The 25,313-nt window shown below is 40.4% G+C and overlaps 1 protein-coding gene across 2 annotated transcripts in view; it reads right to left on the reverse strand.

Annotated features, from left to right (window-relative positions):
- Nucleotides 1-25,313, reverse strand: part of PTH2R (parathyroid hormone 2 receptor) — a 477,959-nt gene that overhangs the window by 108,054 nt on the left and 344,592 nt on the right. For both annotated transcript variants that reach the window (XM_089672855.1, XM_089672846.1), the window contains exon 8: nucleotides 1,540-1,600. In XM_089672855.1, coding sequence (XP_089528981.1) covers nucleotides 1,540-1,600 — 61 coding nt within the window. The remainder of the gene's footprint in view (nucleotides 1-1,539; nucleotides 1,601-25,313) is intronic.

Below are 25,313 nucleotides of genomic sequence, written 5' to 3' on the forward strand. Positions count from 1 at the left end.
GTCAGAGACATTTACATAAGTGGCCTGCTGGAGGTCATTGTGTAGAGCTCTGGCACTGCTCATCCTGTTCCTCCTTGCACAAAGGAGCAGATACCGGTCCTGCTGATGGGTTAAGGACCTTCTATGGCCCTGTCCAGCTCTCCTAGAGTAACTGCCTGTCTCCTGGAATCTCCTCCATGCTCTTGAGACTGTGCTGGGAGACACAGCAAACCTTCTGGCAATGGCACATACTGATGTGCCATCCTGTAGGGTCCAGGTATCATCTCATGCTACCAGTAGTAACACTGTCCCTAGCCAAATGCAAAACCAGTGAAAAACAGTCAGAAAAGATGAGTAGGGAAATAAATGTCAGTGGCCTCCACCTGTAAAACTATTCCTGTTTTGGGGGTCATCTCATTGTTGTCCATCTAGTGCACCTGTTGTTAATTTCATTAACACCAAAGCACTTAAAACTGATTAACAACCCCCTCTGCTACTCATCTGACCAGATCAATATCCCAGGAGTTTAACTGACTTGATGCTATACTCTGATTAAGAAGTGTTCCTTTAATTTTTTTGAGCAGTGTATCTCTGATACCTTTTTATTTGCACTAACATACAATTTTTCATGACACGCTTTTGGGGTGCGCTCCCTTCTTCAAGGTCCAAGCAATACTATTACATAACATTTTAGCAGAGTATTAAAAAAATAATCTCTAAGAAAAAAACCACAAATGTACACAGCAATGGTAATTAAGCTTGGATAGTTGGTAAAATAGTGATTTAGGAAGCAAAGCAAAAGTTTACATTTAGTACATTATCTTTTGTGTCAAATAGAATTATCATTCTTAGTTCAAATGTTTTCCTTTCCTGAGCAGTTTTAAAGTTCCCTTTAAGAACCAAGACATTCAGGTCTCCCATAGTGTGGTCTGGTTGTGAGAAATGATGTCCCTGCAATCAATTGATGTATTACATATCCACTGTCTTATAAATGGCAAGAAAACAAAACTCTTTACATATTACAGACAACAGAAAAAAAGTCAGCCAAATGTACAAAAAAAAATAAAATCATATTTTTTTCTATTTCATAAAAAGGCTTTTCTGGCAGATGACAACATTTAGGATAATGTAAATTACACACTTAGAATGACATATAATTATTTCAGTGTACTTGAAGGAACAGCATTGTAAAACACTGTCAGGAAAAAGTGCTAAAGAATTATCTCAGCTAAAGTGAATCCCTGAATAGGCCAGAAATCTTTACATGCACAATTGTTAAAACTTTCAGGAAGCAATGGGGGGCATGCAGAGACCTTACATGACTCTCTTTAAAAAGTGACATGTAGCTTTCTTTTTAGCAGTACTCTGACCAATGAGAAAGACTCATTAAATACTATGTAGCTATAGTGGGGTCAAAATATTGCATGAGACCCAAAACAAATATGTTATGTCCAGAGCCAATCCAAAGGTCCGGAGAACATTAAGGGACCAGCAGCTGAATGGTGGCCTACCCATTTTTGTAAAAATAATACTTCTATATTAGCTTCTATAATAGCTTACCTTGCATCTGCTACCGTCGCCCGTACTACTGACCACACTATTACAAATACAGCTGGAAAACCTACAGAGACAAAATAAGATTTGCATTACTAATAATTAGTTACCTTTAGACATCAACTAGACAATTTTTATACTTCCATTGTAGCTTTCAGATATGTATATATAGTAAATAGGTTTAGTCACTTTGATACATTATTATGTTGTATATCTAAAAGGGTTAATTTTCTTATTATTTCAGGTAGGTAAATGACAAAAGTTGACTAAAGTCAACCCTGCTGATGGGTTAAGGACCTTTTACAGCCCTGTCCAGCTCTCCTAGAGTAACTGCCTGTCTCCTGGAATCTCCTCCATGCTCTTGAGACTGAGCTGGGAGACACAGCAAACCTTCTGGCAATGGCATGTACTGATGTGCCATCCTGTAGGGTCCAGGTATCGCCTCATGCTACCAGTAGTGACACTGGCCCTAGCCAAATGCAAAACTAGTGAAAAACAGTCAGAAAAGATGAGTAGGGAAATAAATGTCAGTGGCCTCCACCTGTAAAACTATTCCTGTTTTGGGGGTCATCTCATTGTTGTCCATCTAGTGCACCTGTTTTTAATTTCATTAACACCAAAACAGTTGAAACTGATTAACAACCCCCTCTGCTACTCAACTGACCAGATCAATATCCCAGGAGTTTAACTGACTTGATGCTATACTCTGATTAAGAAGTGTTCCTTTAATTTTTTTGAGCAGTGTATCTCTGATACTTTTTTATTTGCACTAACATACAATTTTTCATGACACTCTTTTGGGGTGCACCCCCTTCTTCAAGGTCCAAGCAATACTATTACATAACATTTTAGCAGAGTATTAAAAAAATAATCTCTAAGAAAAAAAAAACAAATGTACACAGCAATGGTACACAGCAATTGCAGGTACGTAAATGACAAAAGTTGACTAAAGTTTGTTTTTTTTTCTAAAAATAACAAACATGTCCATACTTACCTGCTCTCTTCAGTGGTTTTGCACAGAGCAGCCTGGATCCTCCTCTTCTCGAGCCCCCCGCAGGCTCTTATAGCCCCTCTCTCCTGTTGGGTACCCCCACAGCAAGCAGCTTGCTATGGGGGCACCCGCTGCTCCATGTGTCCATTCACACACAGAGCTGTGTCTCAGCCCCGCCCCCTTTTAATTTTAATTGGCTCACTGGCTGTGATTGACCGCAGCGGGAGCCAATGGGGAGAAGGAGTCCCGGGATAGCCAATACTCCAGTGCACATCACTAGATCAAGAGGGGGCTTAGGTGAGTATTACAGGGAGCTAGGGGGGCTGCTGCACAGAGGAGGTTTTTTGCCTTCATGTATTGAATGCATGAAGATGAAAAACCTTGAGACTTTACAACCACTTTAAAGGTTTTTAACCTTAATGAGTTCTCTGCATTAAGGTAAAAAACTTAATAATCAGCTCCCCCCTAGCCCCTACTAAATACTTACATAATCCCCATCTCGATCAAGTGACTTGCTATGGGGGCACACAAAGAAGAGGAGGAGCCAGGACCATAAGCAGGGGACCGTTTATAAGAATATACTGTAGATTCCTAACTCCCAGGTTACAGGAGATAGAAGGATGTATCAGGGTCAATGCAGGTATTAATGATAGTTCTATTTAAAATACAGTTCATAATTCATTTATAATTACAGAATTTGGCTGCACAGCCTGATCAACTTTAGAGTTGGTTGCAGTATCACATGTTAAAACACATGCATTTCCTCAATGTGTGGTAACGCACCATGAATGTGTTGCAGCGCTCTGCGATACAGAAAAATGCAGCCTTCATTTATAATTTTTTTTTTAGCACAAAATGAAATGCATTGAGGGTATGGTATTTTAGGTGTAGGGGACCCGTTTTCTCAGCTCAGTTTAGAACTAAACTCCAAGAATTTAGCCAATCTGTAAAATGTGATGGCATACTATGAGTTAAGTCTAACATGGAATTATCTCTTTAAGTAACAGCTGACAATTTTCTGGAGCTCTGGGAGTACAGCTATTGCTACACTTCCAGAGTTCTAACAGGGGAGACACTGCTTTCTAACACACAGCATCTATCCCCTCTGCTACCCATTCACGTAAGCCTTTGAGTTTTGTGAAGGCGTTCACATAACACAAAGCATTCTGTGATTGGGCAGGAGGAGGGTAGGGGCAGGCACAGTAGCTGCATGTGACACTGCAGCTACTGGATCTACAGTATTTATTCTTCTTCTATTTAGAGTAGGGTGAAACACATTAAACATTTATGAGGTTTTATGTTGAATGTGTTGGATACATGCTTTTATTTTTAAAACTAAAAAAATGTAACCAATACTAAAATTATGCATTGTTCATGTTACTCCTAAAGTTCCAGCATGCAGTTTTCAGTTTCAATATTCACAGCATGCATCAACCTTCTAAACTTCCAAAATAATCATGTAATGATTTTAATACTGTATGTTAGACTTTAGAAAACAGCTGTGAAACCCTAACGCAATTAGCTGCCTATAGAAGAATGGAAGGTATACAGTGTAGTGTAGACCAGTGGTGGGCAACCTTTTTTTTCAACTGAGCCAAATCTCGCCAAAACCACGATTGAAATTTATTTTGAGAGCCACATTTTTAAAACTGAAAATACATCTCCCATAGTAATTCATCCCCCATATAGTAATTCATCCCCCATAGTAATTCATCCTCCATATACTAATTCATCCCCCATATAGTAATTCATCCCCCATATAGTAATTCATCCCCCATATAGTAATTCATCCCCCATAGTAATTCATCCTCCATATACTAATTCATCCCCCATATAGTAATTCATCCCCCATATAGTAATTCATCCCCCATATAGTAAGTCCCCCCTGTGTCAATTCACTTACCTTTGCTCCGCGCGTTCCTCTCGCCGTGTTCCCGCGCCGTTCTGGTCTTCAGGGCGGACTGTGAGAGGAGAGGAGTTCATCACGCTGCCCCGCCTACATCCTGGCTGCCCCGCCTACATCCTGACAGCTGCAGAGTCCTGAATTTTTGGGGCGGCCGCCCGAGAGGAGGGAGGGGAGCGGGCGCCTGACACACAGAAGAGCCACATTTAAGTTTGTAAAGAGCCGCATGTGGCTCGCGAGCCGCGGCTTGCCGACCACTGGTGTAGACCTCATCTGACACTATCGGCATACCTCACTTAAGAAAAAAAAGGAGAGTTTTGTAGTCAGCCATTTTTTGTGATATCAAATGAAACATAGCTGGACATGCTTATTACTCTTGAACAGTTTTCACCACACATCCAGGTGTTTTTTTTTACAAAATGTTATGGCAGTAAATTCTTCAACATTTAAATGTTTATTGATAGCAGCGGCGGACTGACAACGCATGGGGCCCCCAGGCAATAAGGGATCATGGGGCCCCTGTGTCCTTGCCCAAACTCAAAAAAGCCTATGAAAAAGGTACCAGGGGCATCTCATGGTGCCCCCTACTGACCCCGGGCCCTCAGGCAGTGCCCGAGTTTCCAAATAGTCAGTCCGCCCCTGATTGATAGTAATATCCTCTTATCGATTAGGGACCATAATGTCACGCATGTTATTTGGATTACAGGCCAACTGTAATTGTGATAATAATTGTGATTGTAATTGTAATTGTGTTCCCATTGAAGACTTTAGGGCCAAAATGCTCAATTATGCCTGAAAAGTAGCTTGTGTACTTTTGAGAACAGGATGCTCTGATGTAAACAAGGTCTATTTAATATAATGAGTTTGCTTGTTGACCGTTTCTGAGGTTTGAGCTACAGGCTATAAAACTTTCAGGTATGAATGGGGCCTAAACATTCTCTAACTTCTGACAAAGGAGTAATTGTTTTTCCACACTTTAATGGTTTTCTGAAATCCCCACTGAACTGCTGCCAGAATTGACATCAGTACAATATCTATTACAGTTTGGTTATTGTATCCACAGCCCCTCCCTCTTGCCATTCAAACATCACAACTCTGTGATAGGCAGAGATAAGCAGAGGCACAATACTGGAGCTGTTGTCTGCAAAAGACACCAGTCCAATGGGTCTGGGAGCTGGAAGTGTGGCTCCCAGCATAAATTCAGGCAGCTGCCTAATGCTATACAAATGTAAAAAATAAATAGTGTGTCTTAAGTCAGCTTTACATAACTTCAAATTAAGTTGCTGTTACTGAGATAGTTTATAGATGGTCTCAATCACACATCTTTTGAATAATTTGTCATTCTTCCACCTTCTCTAACTAACCTCCTCAGACTTCTAGGATGCCAGTAGTGATATCATGGGGCCCGTGTCCTCACCCACACTCAAACTACACCTAAAAAAGCCTATGTAGAAGCCTATGAAAGGTACCAGGGGCATCTCATGGGGCCCCCTACTGACCCCAAGTCCTCGGGCAGTGCCCGAGTGCCCGAATGGTCAGTCCACCCCTGCCTCATCCTGATCCATGTGCTTCACTGTTGGATGCCACTATGATAGGGCCTTATTGACTTATAGCAAGTCACAAGCGTGAACCAAACTTCCAGTTTCTAATGTTTGCAAATTAGAGTGCCCGAAGAACAAATTATGGCAGCAGGCATTTGTAATGGAGTATAAATATATGACAATTATACATTTTCAGTCCCAGTACAGGTACATGTCTGGCATTATTCATTAAAAAAAATGCTTTATTTTTCAAGTATATCAAAATTATTTTCTGTAACAGTGTATACCACCAAAAATAGCACCAAATATAACTACTGTGTAACAAGGGCGGACTGACAACTCATGGGGCCCCCGGGCAATAAGCGATCATGGGGCACCTGTGTCCTTGCCCAAACTCAAAAAAGCCTATGAAAAAGGTACCAGGGGCATCTCATGGGACCCCCTACTGACCCCAGGCCCTCAGGCAGTGCCCGAGTTTCCAAATGGTCAGTCCACCCCAGCTGTGTAATGCAAATCCTTAAAAAACTACCTTTACTCCTTTACTTAAAAAAACTAAACTTTACCTCACTACATGAGGCAAATCCTCCTTAAAGCAGAGATCCAGTTGAATAAAAAAAAATTATAAAATAAAGACACTTCCCTCGGTCCAGCGGTGCCCTCACCACAGGTGGCTTCACCAGCCGTCTTCTCTCCCCAGCGCCGGCATCATCAGTATGGGCACCCGGCTGTGACAACTTGAGGCTTCACAGCCGGGTGCCCACTGCGCATGCTCAAGTAGCGCTGCACTTTGTGAATGGTCCCGTAGTCTTCTGGGACATGTGACAGGTGACTACGAGGAGGGAGGGGGAAGGACAACTTCCACGTCCGATTGCCTGTATGTGATGGCACTGGAAGTGGGAGCGGGTAAATGTCAAACTTGGGTACCCGCTCTCCCATTGCTCCCCAAGGGTGCCAATTCTTAATGGGTAGCAGGGGACAAAGCTTTAAAGTGGAACTTTCTCTTTTGGGTGGAGCTCTGCTTTAAATTGTGCTTCATACACTCTAGACACTTCTTCTCTTAGTTGGAGGGTTTCTTCAATGGAGGCAATGATGTCAATTCCAAAAGCAGTGGGCAAGGCTAGGTATGGCCAGTAGCTGAATGACAAGCGACAGGTTTGTGAATCAACAGTGATAATTCAGATAGGAACACCCCCTATAATGTCTTCTCATCTCACTTCAGTGCAATCAGGCACAGACTGTGTATGCATGATAACGCTGCAATGAATTCAAGAGCAATGCAGCCCTCCATGAAAGGAATCTACATGAAGTGGACTACACTGGCAGGATCAACAGGTATTTGTGGAACTTTATGGGAGGACTGGGGAGGACTAGTGGAAGCAAAATTTGAAGTGCAGATGCACTTACAGTTGCACAGTTACATACCACTGAACAGTATTTTACTTAACAGGTGGATATAGTTTTACTTTAAGTACAATCAATAGGAATTCCAGATCAGTAAGTAATAGATTCTGACACTTTGCTATGTGTTACTGAGGGACGAAGAAAGAATTACGTACATGTCACTAGAGGTTGCCACATTGCATGCACATGCACAGACTCCTTTCTTGATCTGGCCGCAATGGTCAGGCAACAACATCCACCAATTATGATATTTATCACTGTACCAGACATTGTGGATTATTACGAATACTACCAGCCCAAAAGTATGAATTATTAACTTCTGGAGGGGTTCATTCTCTCAGGTTTATATACCAGATGGAATTGAGTTCCACAATTGGGTCCTGTCACTACAACTTATGGTATTATTAGATAGATAATTCTAATATCAAATCTACAGCATGTACAATAACATTATATTTTTTAAAAAGTAGGGTTTATTACACTCGAGGTGAGTGCAGTTGTTTGTATACCTTCTGAATGTATACATGCAGTGCTTAGAGTATTATTTGCTTTTCAGCTAAAATTTGACTTTACGTTCCATTGTTCCAAGTGCATCAGATTTCTTTAAACATAATAATGGTTACACTGTAGGGTTGGGCTTTATGTTCAAGTTGAGCACTTGTACAATAAGGGGATTCGGCGGGCTTTTTGCCTGCCGAACTCCAAAATACACTCCACCCTGACAGTGCATTGTGATTGGCCAAAGCAATGCACCTGACCCTTTGCTGATCTGCATGCTGGGATAAGGGCCTGGTATGGATTTTGGTAGGAGACCCCATTTTTAAAATTTTAATTGCTGGGCAATGCCGGCAATTCTTTTTACATTCACCTGTCAGCCGGGAACCTCATGTGGTATTTTAGTAGCTGTGCAGTATCTTATGGCATACTCAGATGCGGTAAGATACCGTTTAGTGAATTGTCCCTGATCGAAGTTCACGGTCGAACTTTCGGTAGGTTTGAATGTTTGACCACTAACAGAACAGGGCTGCTCGGCCCACCACTATTACACTGTATCTAAAGCGAACGTTTTCCATTTTTTGTTTTAGATTATGTGAGTAATAAGTAGAGCCAATGTAATGTTTTTATTGCTGACTGTGCCCCCCCTGAGGAGAATTGTGCTTTCCACTATTGGTCCTCATGACCATTGTAATTTGGATAGAAAGCAATGGATACTAAAGGAGATATAGGCATAACTCGCTAAATAATAGCACTAATAATTTAGCATATGAATATATTAAATAAAATAATTGTAATTTAAGTAACTATCTAGCCTATTATTTTAGCCCTACCATCAAAGCTAGATTTATCATGAGGCATTGACAGTACATGCCTTATTGATGCTGTTATGTTTGTTCTAGGGATCCCCATACCGGAGTCAAACCGGCCAACCTAAAAAACAGAGAATGCTTCATGTGGCCATGCTATCTAGGCATGCAAAAGGCTCAATTCACAAAGCTAATACACCAGAAAAATATTTATAAAAAAAAAAAGGTACAAATATATTCATCAGAGCCCTATTATATTTAAAACGTACAAATGCATGGCTGATTCTTATCCTTTTGTGAAAGGTTTGTGAATTGAGCCATATAGTCATGTAGAAAATACTGAATACATATACAAAGTTAATGAAAAAAATAGGCCTGTCCTCATATTCCCTCTATTCTTGCTTCTCATATAATTTGACATACAGTATCATGCAATCACATAATAATGAAAAAAGGGAAGAAGGGGAAGATTTATCATCATTCCCTGGAAGAGAATAACATCTGCTCACTATAACACTAACTCTTGCAAATAAATACAGGTTTATGGTCTCCTTAGACACTTTCGTATGTCTTTTTTTATTTTGTAGCAGATAAAGAAAATGTTTTCTTTGTAGGACATGCAGAGACAGCAGCATGAAATTTGAGGCCTTTGGCTACTCATCTCAGCTTGTTGCTTTAAAATACCTACCTGGCTAGCAATCACCCATATTTAGTCACAGATATTCAGTTTCCAATGGAGTATTGCTCTCCTATTTCTCCCTTTCAGCCCCAGAAGCACTGCTCCCAAGAACAAGAGACTAAGGTCAAGGAACCTGTGCTTTAGGGTAACTTTTAGAGTAATTTTTGGGGCTTGTTAAAGTGTAACTAAAGGTAAGAGGTTTTTTTTTTTAGTTTTAAGTGGAGATAGATTACAATTGTCATTTTTAATTTCTGCCTGTGCCTCCAGTTTTCACATTCACATCCCCTATTTGAATTGTTTACCGTTATCATCAAAAGTAAAAGAAAATCCCACATTTTGGGTTACACCAGAACAGTAATAGAGAGGAAATCTATTAATAGGGACACTATTTCTGGTGATCCTGGTGACACCCCAGGATTTCCTCACTTTGGAGGGATTTTCTCTCACTTCTTGTTTTGGCTATGGGAAAAAAAGTTAAGAGAAATCTCCCCTATGGAACAAAGAAAAAAACCTGACACACATTATTCAAAATGAAAAAAAAATGTCTTTTTATGCCACGCCCAACCGGTTTCATCACACCATCGTCATCAAGGGACGGTGTGACGAAACCAGTTGGGCGTGGCATACTTGATGCGGATGTTAGAGAGCCTTGTTGTTCTGTGCTGTATGGGAGAGATCTGCGGTGAGCGGTAACTGTATCTCACCTTGTTTTGCGATTGAAGCTGGTGTCTGTTGGACACCTTGTTTGTGAGTTTCCTTATACCTTTTTTATTAAAGAGATAAATGAAAAAAATGTATTGCACCATTGTGTTCTCTTTTTTGTCCCTGAGTGTACTGCATGCTCTCATGGAAGTATGAGAAAGAGTGGAGAAGTTCATCATAAGAGCTTGGGCTGCAAAGTTGTTTGTCTGTGATTATTATTATCTGGAAGTATCTGAAACATCACCATATCTATTTGGACATCGGGTTCATTGCTCCCAGAGCACAAGCGCTGTTGCTGGTTTATAATCTGACCAGCCATTAGCTCTGGTGAGTTCATTTAATCTCCTTTGGTGGTGGATTTTTCACAATTGGTTCAAGTCACTGAAGATATATATATATTTTTTGGACACTAATTTATGTTTGGACACTATAATTATTTATTTTAAACACTAAATGTTTTTGGATGATGGTATACACCTTTGTATAAGTTTGTTATTAGCCCATACCTTTTAATTAGGATTATTGTTGCCAAAATTTTATTTTGGGTGGGATATGCTGCTGACACTTTGGTGTTTTTTGTAAGTGGCGCTTTTTTCTTTTTAAATTGGGTTAAATTATACTGTCCCAGGTTTCCCTGAGATAAACTATTTGTTCCTGCACAACTTAGTTCTGCCACATTTTATAATCACCTCTCAACTTTCATAGATTCTGGTGCTAGTAGCAATTTCACTGATAGGGACGTAGCATACCATCTACAGATTCCCTTGACTAATGTGCACAAACTCTTTTGAGTTTTAGCTGTTGATAACTCTCTTTTGTCCATGGGCCTGGTCACCTTGTGCACTGTACCTATTACTCTGACCATTAAGGAATTTCATAGGGAGACAATCAGCTTCTACTTGATAACATCTCCTGTCTATACCCTTATCTTAGGTTAACCTTGGCTGAGCCCCCTTTTGCACTGATGTGACTTGCCATGCGATTTTATCATTCAAATCACATGACAAATCACATACAATGATCAGCAATGGAACTGTTCTAATCGGCGCGACTCCGCCTTCGTCAGAGTTGCACTGATTAGTAGTTGCTGCCCTACTTTTCCCGATTTGGGGTGCGATTTAGATATCTGTGCATGAAGCAGCACAATTTCAAGTCAGATCCAGGTGGAACCGGGGCTTAAACTTCAAACCCTCACATAGACTGGGCTACAGGGGAGGTTAAGTGTTGGTCCCAGACCTGTCTCCAGAACTGCATTAAAACCGCTGACCAGTTGCCTATTTTAACTCTTTTGTGACTAATACCAATCACTTGCTTTTATTACAGTCCTATTTGGATCTTGATCATGACAACTTTCTCAAGTGTAACTCCAGTTTGCATAACCATTTGCCTTTATATGACTCTGTTGTGGCAGAAGACACTGGCAAGTTTATTGAATCTTTAACAGGCTACCTCTCCAGCTAGTTGCCAAAGTCTGAATCTTTTCCTCCTAGAGGCCAAACCTGCCCACTGTCTTGCAGCTTTGAGCCCTGTTTAGAAACTTCCTCTAAGTTTCACAACATCTTACCTCCAACACAAGTAATGGGGGCCCTTTCCTCTGACCTTTTGGACTCTATTTTAAAGATTCAATCTAGTGCTCCACCCATTCTACCCCCTGGAAAGCTGTTTGTTCCCCTCCAGCCTAGGCTTAGAGTGTTTTCAGAAGCACATGACCCTAAGAGGGCAAAGCACCCTGAAACCTATTCTTTGGTGACCCTCTCTTCATAAGGACTCCTGTTCCCATGCAAAAGCTTGCAAAACCTGTGCTCCCTTTAAGTCCTCAAAGTCAAGCCCTCTGGACTTTTGCCTGTCCCTAAACACCCTTGGATGCATATCCAAGCTAAATTGTTATTCAGTCCTGCTGCCACTGCACCTGCTGATGTGGTCCAGTCTGTCTCTACACCTGCTGATGTGGTCCAGTCTGTCTCTACACCTGCCAATGAGGTTCAGTCAGCCTCTACACCAGTTATTCCAGTCCAGCCTATGCCAATTGAGCCTTTTTTTATTCGGGACTTTCAGTAACCTGGCCTCACCCTACTGCAACTACATCTGCTCAAACCTGTCTACGAAGTTCCTTCCATCCTTTGGATAGACTGCCCCATTCGGTCAAGTTGGGCTCTCAACCGTTTCTTCAAGCCACTCTGCATTGAGCCTGTGTTCCAGCTATCCAGCTTGACTCCAGAGACATGTCAACTTCTATTCAGCCTGTCATTACTGGTTCTCTATCTGTTGTTCAGTTTGGCTCCATAGACTTTCTGCCTGCTAAACAACCTGACCTCGCTGATCCCCTGACCATTGCCCAGCCTGATTATCCTGTACCGGATTCCCAGGGTGGGTAATATCAGAAATGTCTAGAACTCCTGCTCCATCACAGCTGCTGGTCTCATTCCAGAATCCTGGTTTTGGCTGCGATACATGCTCCCTGTCTGTCCACCTGCAAGGTTATTGATGTGGCCAGTCTCTGGGTGGAGAACAAACCTGATTTAAGCCAGCCAAGCCTGTAGTCTCATGCTTGCGATAGCATTTGTAACACATGATCAAGCTCCTTGTTTGTCTACCTTTCTGCTTGAATTTCCTTGTGTATGATCTTAGATTGGATATCAACTATTCTCTGACCTCTGCCTGTCTTTTAACTATGGATTTGACCCTGACTTTTCTGAACCTTGCCTGCCATGTACCTGGGCTGTCATTGAACCCCTCTGCCTGTCTAACAACCAGAAGTACCTGTTTTCTGTGCTCATTTCACGCCTGCCTCGGTAGCCAGGCACTATAGCATTGTGTATAAGTCCTTGGGCAACCAAGTACCGGTAGGCCTGCTTTCCTTATATGAAAGGGGCTTCTACAGGTGAAGAACACAGAAGCCAGCTATAGTGCCTGGCCACCTGCATTAGGGGTAAGTGTGACAGATTCAACTACATTTAAAAATATGGCAGTAGAAGCGCCAGCATGTAAACAAACTCTTGCTCACTAAAGGAACCAGGAGTTTGTAGTGTAGTAATTGAGCAGCTGTATCATTAGGCTCAATTAGCTTCAACAGGGTGCAGAGGGGACATTAGGGGTCTAACAGACCCCTGATATCTCCTGATATCTCCTTAATGACTTCCCATCTGTATATACTGTATATATGGCCTCAGGTTCAAGTGGTTATAGCAAGATCATGGCTGAAGCTGTAGCCATGATCCTGGTATCATTTATTTCAGCTGGCAGCTGGCTTTCAAGTAAAAAATTATTTGAGCTGCTACAAAGCTTTCCACTCACTTTTATAGCACTTGGAAGGGACCTCCAGTACAGCCAGGCAAGCAGCCAATTAAACAGATCTCTGTTTGATCAGCTATCTTGGAGGGCAAAGGAGTGATCTAGTAGACCTCTAATCTCTCAATAGAGATGAACCATCACTGTCCAAGCTAAAATAAAAAAGTGTATAAATATTAATTTAAATAAAATATATTTTTGGGTTATTTTTAGGGATTTGGTTCTCCCAATACTCACTCATGCTATTCCTAATTAAATATATTGAATTTCATGTGACATAAAAAATTGCCACCACTTATATCTATAGGGTCTGTGCTTTCAGAAAATATGTATTGTTTTGAGGTTGTAAGTACAGTTTCATGTCAAACATGTGTAGTTTTGTATGTGTGCATATAATGAAAAAAAAAGAAGTGATAGAGTTAAAAAACATAAACCTCTTATGTTTCAGAGTTTATCATTGCCAGCAAACCATGACTCAATCATGGTCAAGGCTACACTGCCGAATTATTATCTACAGCTTTGAAAAGAATTGAGAGATTCCTTCCCTATAACAATGGAGAAGAGTACAATAGATTTGGATAAGGACCAATCATTAAAAAGTGAAATAACATCTGACGGAATGTTTAACAAACCCATGTAGGCCAGAAAAAGCAGCTAGGGAGTGGCAGTTTCTGAGACTATGACATGAATGAATGCTTTATTTCATATCAACACAACTTACTTAGAATATCCTTGCCCTAAGAGCAACTATTACATTTACAAACCACAATTTATTTATTTAGGTATTTACGTATATAACACTGACAATTTGCACAGTGCTTTTCATATACAGTATATTGTTCATTCACCATAATGTGTTGCGCTCCTTAATACTTACTTAAGATCACTTATCCATGCCCAATACAAATGATCATGTATAGACAAGTGAAAAAATAACTAAACATACATTAAATCCTTTGACCAAAGTACATATATAATAATCACTTAATTTACTTAAAAAACTAAATAATACATAATATTAATATAGATCTGTGATTATAAAATTACTAAATCAATAATACATAATTATTCGTAGAAAAAATATGAATCTCAAACAAAATTATTTTAAATAAATATACATATATACTTAATTAATATTGTGTGAAAACAGTGTCCCGTAAAACATAAAAATAGTGACTTAGTGCTTTAATTAATCTTCAATCCGTGATTGCATATGAATCCGTGACTGTTTGTGAATCCTCCCATTAGTGCAGATGTAAGCTCACCTCCTTCTTTGCCTATAATTAGGCTATATGCGCTTTTGGTTCACCTCCTATGGAACCTGCTTGATAAAGACTCTTTCCTTTTTAGATAGTGGATATCCTATATCACTGATTTTCCCCTCTGGGATTGATCCCTCCTCACGAGGACACAAGCCCTCTATACTCTCCTCTCCATACGTCTCTCCACATATAGGGAAAAATTCCGAACATAGTGTTTTATCCTTTTAAAATATAGCTTTATTATCTCCAAGTAATACACTCACATGTGCTGAGATCAATATATGGCATTTTTAAATGAAAACCGAATCCTCCGCTGGCCGTTTGAAGCATGCACCCGCCGTCTGGCAAACAATCTGACTCCCTCCGAGTGACGTTGCAGCCCATCACCATATTTAGAGAAATAGGAAACAAGACTGGGGAGAAAACACTGACATAAATTGGTGATATTTACTCCTTTGGTATCAGGATTATGTTTCATGGGCTGCAAAACCCTAGGCATACTCCTTCACATATGGTGGGCTTGTCCACACATTAGGAGATTTTGGAGAAGGATGTATCAGATGGCTTACTCCCTTTTAGGGAAAGGCATTTAAAAACTCCTAAGGAAGCCCTCCTAAATTTCAGGCCTAAGTCTTACCTAAACCATGGTAGTCTTCAACCCCCTTCATAACTCAGGTGAAGAATAAAATGACATGGTACCTATTGAACAAAATGATGTCTGCAATTCTGAATGTCAAAATAAGAAAATTTGAGTAGGTCTGATGAGTGTTCTGTTTCATTGAGAATTTAATTAAATTGACTTGAAGGGTAAAAGGACAGGCACATGCACCAAAACTGTAGGACTCTGGACTTTTTATAGACCATTCCAATAGGACACATTGATGTGACCATATTTAATTGAAAAAAGGGGGGAATTTATTAAACTGAAACACACGGAATCTAAAATAGCTGTGTAAAGTAACCAATCAGCTCCTAGCTTCATATTGTTCAGTTAAGCTTTGAAAATGAAAGATAGAAGATAATTATAGCTGTTCCAGATTTTGTCTCCAGCAGTTTTACTAAATTCTCTGCAATGTATTCTCTTTTGCGCAATAATTTTCTTACCAAAATACACAGGAGCATACCTGGTGTGAATACGTCTTGTATTTATATATTTTATATATTCTAATTGCATAATTTAGCATATTTTCATATCGTTCTTGACAAAGGTAAATGTCATCTTTCTACTAATATATAATCTGGTCAACTGTCACACAGCAAGGTATATAAGGATGTGCTGAACATCTTTCTGGCCCAAACTGTTTTTAATAATTTTTTTGCCAATTGACTTTCAAATAATTTATTTATTATTTTAAGTACATACAAAGCTAATGCAAAGAAAAGCAAATATACTGTAGCAGGATCAAACTACTGAGAGGCACTTATCCAGATTAGATACCGGGACCAGGCATTATTCCTAAAAATAATCAAGTTTTCGTGTTTTCCTATTATTGGATATCAATGTATAAATTCTGGTTCCTTAGTTTGCTGCTTTTCCTTTAAAAGACATCTTAGCCTTTCCAACGTTAAGATGGGTTAGACCTCTTGTCAGATTTTTACAGATTTTTCGGGCTCTGCTAGAAAGATTTATTCAGAGCTCCTTTACATATTTCTAAGAATATGTTAATAGAATTTTATTTAACCACCATTTACCACTATTGCAAAATGTGTTTACATTATAGGGTTGGTAGCCTGCCAAGATCTGCTTTCATAGAAAAACATTGTGATTTCAGTGTTTGGGCACAGATTCACTTTAATGTGCATCGCCTGGGCACAGGTTCACTTTAAAAAAGGAAGGTGCTTGTATGATCAGGCCCTTTTGTGCAGCAGTGACATTAAAAGACTGTCACCAGAGGGGAAGTTGTGTGCAAGCTCTCAATCCCTTGGTAGACATGCGGTCTGGAAGATTCAGCTTATCGGAATTCTGGCTTGTGATCCATGTTTTACTAAAGGTATATGTTATTGGGAGGAGAGTGGAAGTGGTTCTGAGGCCCAAATTGAGAGAGAGAAAGCTGCCTAGGTTGACAACAATGCCTCTCCATGGATACAGTGAAGTGAGCATTGTCACCTTCAGAACAGGAAATGTGTTATTGACAGGATCAACAGGTGAAATTAAAGCAAATAAGGCTTTAAAAAAACTAAAACATCCACCACATTTAAAGATCGGTAAGCTGCAAAATGTTACATTTTTGTTTTTGAGTTAAAATACACTTTAAGACTATACATCTATTCGCTTTACTAGGATTCCATTCACTTCACTAGCCTTTTTTGGAGATCGTTATCAAAGGGAGACTCTATATTTCTCTCTTTACAGGTTTTCTAATGTTAATGAGCAGCAATGATTTTTATTTTCATTTTCCAGGGCAACCTTTGTTATGCCCCCAATCACCATCCTGCCTCTCCACCTCATTCAAGCAGAGAACACTTTGCATTCATTGAGAAATGTTAAGTGATCTCAATGAATAAAAAATATAAACAATATCAATGCGTGCTACCAAATAAACAATCAAAATATAATTAGAGTTGCTGCACTCACTGAAAAGTGATCCCACACCCCAAACAATAAACAATGTAATAAAGTAGTGCGCTACTCAATAAATAATCAAAATGATCAGTTCATATAGAAGTCCAATAATCAAGTAATTAAATAATCCATGTGTCCATGTGCAGTTCATAATTCACATATGCTTTAGTGATCCAAAACATTAATTGTGTGCTTCACCCGGTAAACACCACCACCAAACTAAAGGATGGCTGCTCACCTGGACACCAGGACCTATCTAAGTACAGCTCACAAGTGCTTAGTGCATTTCCATAAGTGGACTCAAGATGGCAGCAATCTGGTAACATTGTAGATCTTCTCCATCAGTGATAGAACCTCCACTCCAATTTTGGCACCTCTCTTTGACTGATACCCCAGATATCCAGCGGTATCCATGTTTAGGTTAAAATAAAAGACCTGGTCTGCCTCCCTTCTAGTGTTATCAAAGCTCATGTGAGGAATGTTCTTATCATCAATCTCATCTCTGAAGGGTGCACATTGCTGTCCTCCCCGATGATTATAATACCTTTCAATCTTACATACCTGTGAATGGAAAGTTAAAAGTAATTCCTCATCATCATTACTTTCTACAAACCGGCTTCGGTCTCCCCAATACTCCCAGGCCCTGAACACAGTCTTCCCGCTTCCCTTGTCACTGTCATCGCAACAGCTCAGTCCCAGCACAGTCCTAGTTGCAATAGTTAACCTTTATAAGGTTGTCACTACATAGTTAGAAACTCTTTTTGTTGTGGCAGAGACTTTACTGTTGTTGCAACAGATAGTTTTAGTTGAAGAGTGAACAGTCTTCATATTTTTTATTTCATCCGAAAGATTTGTTACTCTTCACAGATCTGCTGCTCTGTTGCCCCTGAAATGCCCAATGGCTGGTCCACACATACAATGTTCTATTCAGTAATGTAGGAATGATGGGCTGGCCACACTGGTTGTTGGGATTATATCATAATAACCCAAGTTAAACTGAACTCACTAACTCCTATGAGAATCAGTGTTGGTGCACAGAGCTACTATCTCCTTTCTTGAAACCACAATGAAAAACAGGGCAGGCATGAAGGGTGAGTTATCATCAGTCATCATTGTCATTGTGATGTAATGTACCTGGCATAAGGTCCAGTATAATGAAACTTTTATCAACAGGCTATTCTATTGTTTTCTATTGTTTTAAAGTGATATTAACGGCAATTTTTCTTTAAAAAAATTCTAAACATGTTATACTTACCTGCTATGTGCAGTCATTTTGTATAGAGCAGCCCTGATCCTCCTCTTCTTTGGTCCCCTGCCAGCTCTCCTAGCACCACCCTCCTGCCGAGTGCCCCCAAGAAAGCGGCTTGCTATGGGGGCACCAAAGCAGGCTCACTCCACAGCCGTTGTTCTGCATGTCCATTCACACGTAGAACGTGGCTCAGCACCATCCCCTCTCTCCCTCCTCATTGGCTAACTAGCTGTGATTGACAGCACAGGGAGCAAATGGCTCCCACTGCAGTCTTAGCCAATGAGGAGGGAGAGTCCCCGTGGAGCCAAGGCTCTTGTGCACATCGCTCAGGTAAATACTAGGGGGGCTGCTGCTTTTACAACCACTTTAAGTTCAGAAATTTGAAATGCATGTGCTATATAAACAAAACTTTTTTATGTTGTGAATCAAAGAGTGAATAAAACCACAGTCAATTTATTTTTTGTTGGCTGTGGCTATTTGAGAAGATTTATTTTTGCTTGTTGCCCTGACGACATGAAGGGAAGTGAAAATAAATCTCTACAAAGTGACAGGAATGCCTCTCATTGTGAGTTTTTATCCAATCCAGTGTCCCCACTGAATGATTTAACGTCACCCCTTATTTCTGATGGCAGTGATCATCAGGTCAAAAAGGGAGGGTGAACCTAGCCAGCAGAGATGCAGACAACAATAAAAATTGACAGGAGTTTTACATTTACCATACTCTTTCTGAAACTCAAAAAACAGTATACATAGAATTTAAAGTAAATCTTTCCTTTTGCTAAACATTTAAGCATAGCAGTACCTTCATAATCTGTTTGATTAGATTTTCAAAGCCATTCTTTCTCTAAAATATACAGTTTAACTAGATTAAATAGTGGTGTTATTGATATAAACGTACCTCTTTTCTATCTTAAAATAATTGTAAATGATCACATTTTATTCTGTAAATAACAAACATGTTATACTTATCTGCTCTGTTCAATATGTTTGCACAGAGCAGCCCTGATCCTCCTCTTCCCAGGTTTCCCACTGCCACTCCTGGCTCCTCCCCCCACCAAGTGACCCCCCTAGCAAGCCACTTGCTATGGAGGTACTCGTGTGTGCTCATTCACAAGATTCCTCTGTGTGTCTATTGACCCCCCACTCCGTCATCACTGGCTGTGATTGACAGAAGTGGAAGACAATGACTCCTGCTGCTGTCTCCGAGCCAATGAGAAGGGAGAGAGTGGAGAGAGTCTCTGATCAAGTGCTCAGTGCTGGACTGAGAATGGGCTCAAGTAAGTATAAGGGAGGGCTTGGGGGGAGTTGAATGAAGAAGGTTTTTTGCATAGAATACATTAAGGTAAAAAAACCTTCTGCCATTATAACTACTTTAAGCTGCTCCCCAGATACAGATTTATGGAGAGAGTGCTGACTGTAAACTGAAGGGGAAAGGTGTCTTTGAAAAAAGGAAGAGGTGTCTGCAGTTGACAGCCTGTTTTCACCTTCCTTATGCTGTGGGAACGGCAAGATGAACTGACTGCAGCTGTAAATCGTTTTTTAAATGTGGGTGCATTTATTACATTATTGCTAAAGGCCAACTGTAAGGTTATTTGTCGATCTAGTTGCACCACTTTAGAGTTAGATGGCACTTTAATTGATTCTCAGATGGCAGTTTAATTAGTAACGTATTACCAAGGGAGACAAAACAACTGCTGGCAGTTTGAATGTATGCAGTGATTTATTTCCTTTTCAAAATTGTGTTCATTGTCAAATGGTTCTGATGTGTGTACTTAAGAATATGTCAAGAGCATTGTCAAATTAAAAGATTATTTTAGCTCATTGAATGTGCTTGTTTTCACAATCTTCTGGTTACAGCAAAATAGAAAAAAGTAGCATTTGGCTATGTTTTTTTATAGGTTCTTTATTCCATAGCTTTATATTTCAGTGCTTTCTCCAAATATGAAAAAGGGCAAAACAGCTGAGTATACACAGCAGCCTGAGTGCACCTTGGGCAGTATTACCCAGTGAGCACCTTTTTGCTGCTAGCACTGACCTCAGAGGAAATATGTAATGACAAAAATATGAAATTATTGCTGACCACTTCTATTAAGTGCTACACACTGTGTCACACTACTGCAGTCATATAACTTGAAACAAATCTGTCATGAGAAAAATAAAGGAGCTTCTACTGTTGAACTGCAAGTTTTCAGGCTGTGATGCTGATCCACTAACTTCAATAATACTTCAACAGATTATTCACTAATCTGGAAAAAAAAAGTATGAAAATAAAAACTTCTGACTTTCTTACGACTTTTCCCGATCTGCACACTTGTTTCTGCTCAGTGACTAAAATAAAAAAAATAAAGCTATAGGTTTAGCATAACAACCAGGTAGCTAGCATGGTGAGAATATAGCAATAACAGCAGCCCAGGGACGGACTGACCATTTGGAAACTCGGGCACTGCCCAAGGGCCGGGGGTCAGTAGGGGGCCCCATGAGATGCCCCTGGTACCTTTTTCATAGGCTTTTTTGAGTTTGGGCAAGGACACAGGGGCCCCATGATCCCATATTGCCCGGGGGTCCCATGAGTTGTCAGTCCGCCCCTGCAGCAGCCCCATATGTCGCTCATCACAGGTTCACTTTAACTTGTCTGACTTTCAGCGTTAAAGGTATTCCTCTCATCACCATCCAGAAGAAAATGTTTTCTGATACTGAAAAAGGTAAATGCAACCATGTATATGACAGAAAGAGCAGCTTGCCTCCAAACCAAAGACCTACATTTATACTAAAAAATAAAATACTGTGAAATTGATTTATCAATGAGTATAGGCTATTAATAAAGCAAATGCTCACTTTGTAAAGGAATTTTTACTTACTTTGTCAATAATGTGAAGTTTTGCTTCAAACAAAATACTTTTATTTAATTTTCTTGTACATGATTGGGTATTCTTTCTGAAATTTATTTTAAACACATTCACTAAGCTAAAAAAAATAGTAGTTCCTTCAGTGAAGAGTGCTAGTGATCCTTTTATTCATCAAACTGTTGTGTTGTTCTCTGTATTAAAAACCTGGTGTTAATTTGTCATCCCCATCTCGTTTCTTAAGAGAAACTTAAACCTTCCTCCCTCCACTTGAGGAAATGCCAAGATCAGTATGGGCCAAATAGAACCTTGTGCAGCTAATATTCCTCTGTTCTAGGTGATACAAGCCACTCTGTAGAAAATGCTATGACTACAATTTCTACATTTGGTTAAATTTCTATAAATCCTAAAATGTACACTTAATCAAATGTGTTTCCACCTATGCCAGGTTCACTTGGTGCACTGCATTTTGGGCACAGTGCAAATATATGCACATTTTACATGCGGTTTTAGGTGAGTTCCTAGTTACTTCTGTTAGACCATGCATTTTCATGAAAGCGCATCAAAGTCCTGCATGTTGCAATCTTTGATGTGCTTTCCCCAAACACTAATAGAAGACAATGGGAGTGCACCTAAAACTGCATGTAAGATGCACATACACTTGCGCTGTGCCTAACAGCAGGGCACCAGTGTGAACATGGCTTTATTGTCAAGTTTTGGGCACAGTGTAACTTGTGGTGTGAGTTTCTTTTGACTATAGCTGGCACATCCAATATTATAAAGAGGATCCACAAGTTTGGATTGCAAGGGTACCTTTAGAATAATAATTAGTTTCTTTAGAGTTCTTATATGGGTAAAAAAGTAAATCTATGGCTATATAACATGACAGGGGTGCAACATTTTGCAGGCTGTGGTAGGGAGAACCACCTTCTATGTCAGTTGATAGCTGCATGTGGGTGAAAGGCATACCTTATAGAGGGGTTAGAGAAGGGCACTTTCTATTCCTTTGGATTGTCCCTATTTTTCAATTGCTAAACAAAATTTGGATACTGGTTAAGGAGTTTTGTTCTCTAGGGAAAAGATATGATATAGCCTAGCCCCTCATAGACAACTTAATGTGGTAGTGCAGGCGTCCATTGGGCAGATTATGTGGTCCTTCTCTACTACACTCTCTCTGAAACTCCTCATCCGAGGTCCGTGACTTGGAAACTTAATGAGGGGCTTCTTCAGGATTCAGATATCCTAAAGAAGGTGGTCAGAGAAATAGGCCATTATTTTCACTTGTTCAAACATTTTATTTTCAAGGGATGGGAACATAGGCATGGGACAATCCATAGACATTTGAACAGAACAATTTGTGAAAACAGGTAGAAGGGTGGGGAGAAAAGCACAAAAATATAAAATGCAACAGCTTGGATGATCGAAAGAAGACATAGTTGTATGTAGGCATATTTACTCGTATACAGGCATAGTATAATGTGGTTACAGGGGTGTTCTCCCCAAAATCACGTGGGGGTGCCGGGGAAAGAGAAAAGAAAAACTAGCGTGAAGGGGTAAGGGGGGTAGAGTAGAAGTGGAGAGTGGGAAGGGGACAGAGGAGTGGGAGGAGAGCGTGTGACTCCTAGGATGCCGTAGGGGGGTTTGAGACATATTATAATGGAGAACAGATTAATGAGGAAACAGGGCAATGAGGTTGGATAAATCAAGTAAGGAGGAAGGAATCATCAAAATTTGGCGGGAGGAAACATTCCACCCATGGGTTCCAGATGGTCATGAACTTGGGGATAGTATCTAAAATGGTAGCTTCCACTTTGGCATGGATCATAGCCTGTGTAACCTTGTTCTTAACTGCCACTGTGCATAAGGAGGGAGATTTCCATGATTTTGCTATAATCTGCTTGGCAGCCGTGGTGACTTGTAGAAGGAGTTTGAATTGCGATTTAGTAACGCCATGGGGGCGCAGGTTTAGGAGGGTTACTGTCGAGTCAGGCGTGAGTGGTTTTGCACTAAGCCTAGATAAAATGTGGGAGATGTCTGTCCAGAAGGCTTGGGCTACCAGACAGGCCCACCAGGTATGATAGTAGGTCCCCACCACCGCACAACCTAGGAAACACTCAGGGGAGTAATTTGGAGTGTATTTAGCGATCCTCGCTGGAACCAGGTACCAGCGAGTCAATACTATAGGACATTATTTTCAAACGAATGACACTCCGGATTGCACCCCAGTACTATCTGGAAAGCCCATAAACCAGTAGTTAGGGGAATAAATATCAAGCATGATTTACACCTTAAGCATGAACGGGAGATGAAAATAGAACATACAAAATATTCACTGCTTGGAGGATCGCCAAAAACATGCTCCATTATCTGACATAGAGAGGGAACATTTTACTTTTGAATCCTTTCTCTGCAAGGTCTGCTTAAACCCGGACATTAGCGGCCTTACTGTTAAGGACCAATTCTCCCTAATCTCTTCCAGAAGTTTGAATCTTATGGAGCTATATCTCATCTTAAGATCAATTTCTGCAATTCTGAAGCGATGGGAGTGACAGTCCTCAATTCTATACTTGGGTACCTACATTCCAGCCAGTTTGTCCCTCACCTTTGATTTGGATTTCCCACCACTCTTTACCATGGTCCATAATCTCTTGGAGACCTGGCACCACAGCCTTCATTCCTGCTTTGGCAGCTGTAATATTAAAATGAGCATTTTTCCAAAATGTATCTACCTATTCCAGGCGCTGAACATTGCTATACCCCCACAATATTTTAAGAAAATACACTTTATTAAATTTATCTGGGTGGGCAAATGCCCTTGGCTGCATAGACACCTGTTGACTCTCCCTAAACAACGTGGAGGTCTGGCCCTGCCAGACGCTCACCTGAGCAGACTGATAGATTGGTGTTGCCACGGGGACACCAAACTTTGGACATGGGTTTGTGTGTCCAAAGCCACATTCAGCTGCTTGGCATCCCTTGATGCTATGGAGCACTGACAGCTCACCTTAAAGCATACTCCCTGATAGGTATAATGATCCATAGCTGTTTTAAGCTCTTTTAGGCGTCCTGGATTCTCCTCTTTTTCCAATCCTGGGTAACCCGGGTTTCCTCCCAGGCCTTCAGGAAGGACCGTTTTGTTCACTACTTGCAGATTTCAGGCCTCTCACTCCTTAATGACTGCCACCTGGCCCACCATAATGACCTTGATGGATACTTCAGGTCCTTTCTGTTTGGACTTCTGGAAGGCAGTACAATTATATCACTTCTTGAACTCTTTGGCGCACCCTCGTCAGCTTGACCACCAAATGACTCCTCTAAAGGAATATTATTTGCACCAGGGACCTCTTCCTCATGCTCTCTTGAAAATGTACACCTTGTTAATCGCTCTGCCAGATGAACATCAATTACCCTTTCCTTGAGAAATGGGAGTCAGATCTAGGTACAGCTTTTTATGGCCACACAATGGACTAACATACCTAAATTTACCTTAAAATCTTCAATCTGCACTAAAATACAGGAAACTAACTGTAAGATCCTCTTTCAGTGGTATTACATCCCAACTTTTTTACATACCTTCTTCCTACAAACATCTGACCGATGCTGGAGATGCCAGGAGGAATGAGGTACATTGCTCCATGTTTTTTGGTCATGTCCTAAACTCTGATTTCTGGAAAGAGGTCTGGAGGATTACACATAAATTCACTGATTTCCCAATCCCAGATGACTCCATGCTTCTATAATAGAAGCTAAAACATACAAGAAATCTATTTTCTGCCATCTTCTCAATAAATCATGTATACCTCTCACCTAGAAGAGCACCCAGTCACCCTCTATTGGACTTTGGCTTAATAAACTAGAGGAATTGAAACTGTTTGAGGACCTGATACTTTCCTCGCAGCAGAAACTAAAAGTTTACTCAAAAACTTGGACCTTATGGAATATGTTTACATACTCAGAGGAGGGTAAGGCTCTCTTTGAGGTGAGTCCCACAGGAACTTAGACACACGCACCCCTCCCTCCCTTTTTTTTTCTTTATCACTTCTCCAATCCCCTC

Source organism: Staurois parvus, unplaced genomic scaffold (genome assembly GCF_062004578.1).
Source record: "Staurois parvus isolate SC_StPar_1 unplaced genomic scaffold, SC_StPar_1.0 ptg000011l, whole genome shotgun sequence".
Classification (NCBI taxonomy): domain Eukaryota; kingdom Metazoa; phylum Chordata; class Amphibia; order Anura; family Ranidae; genus Staurois; species Staurois parvus.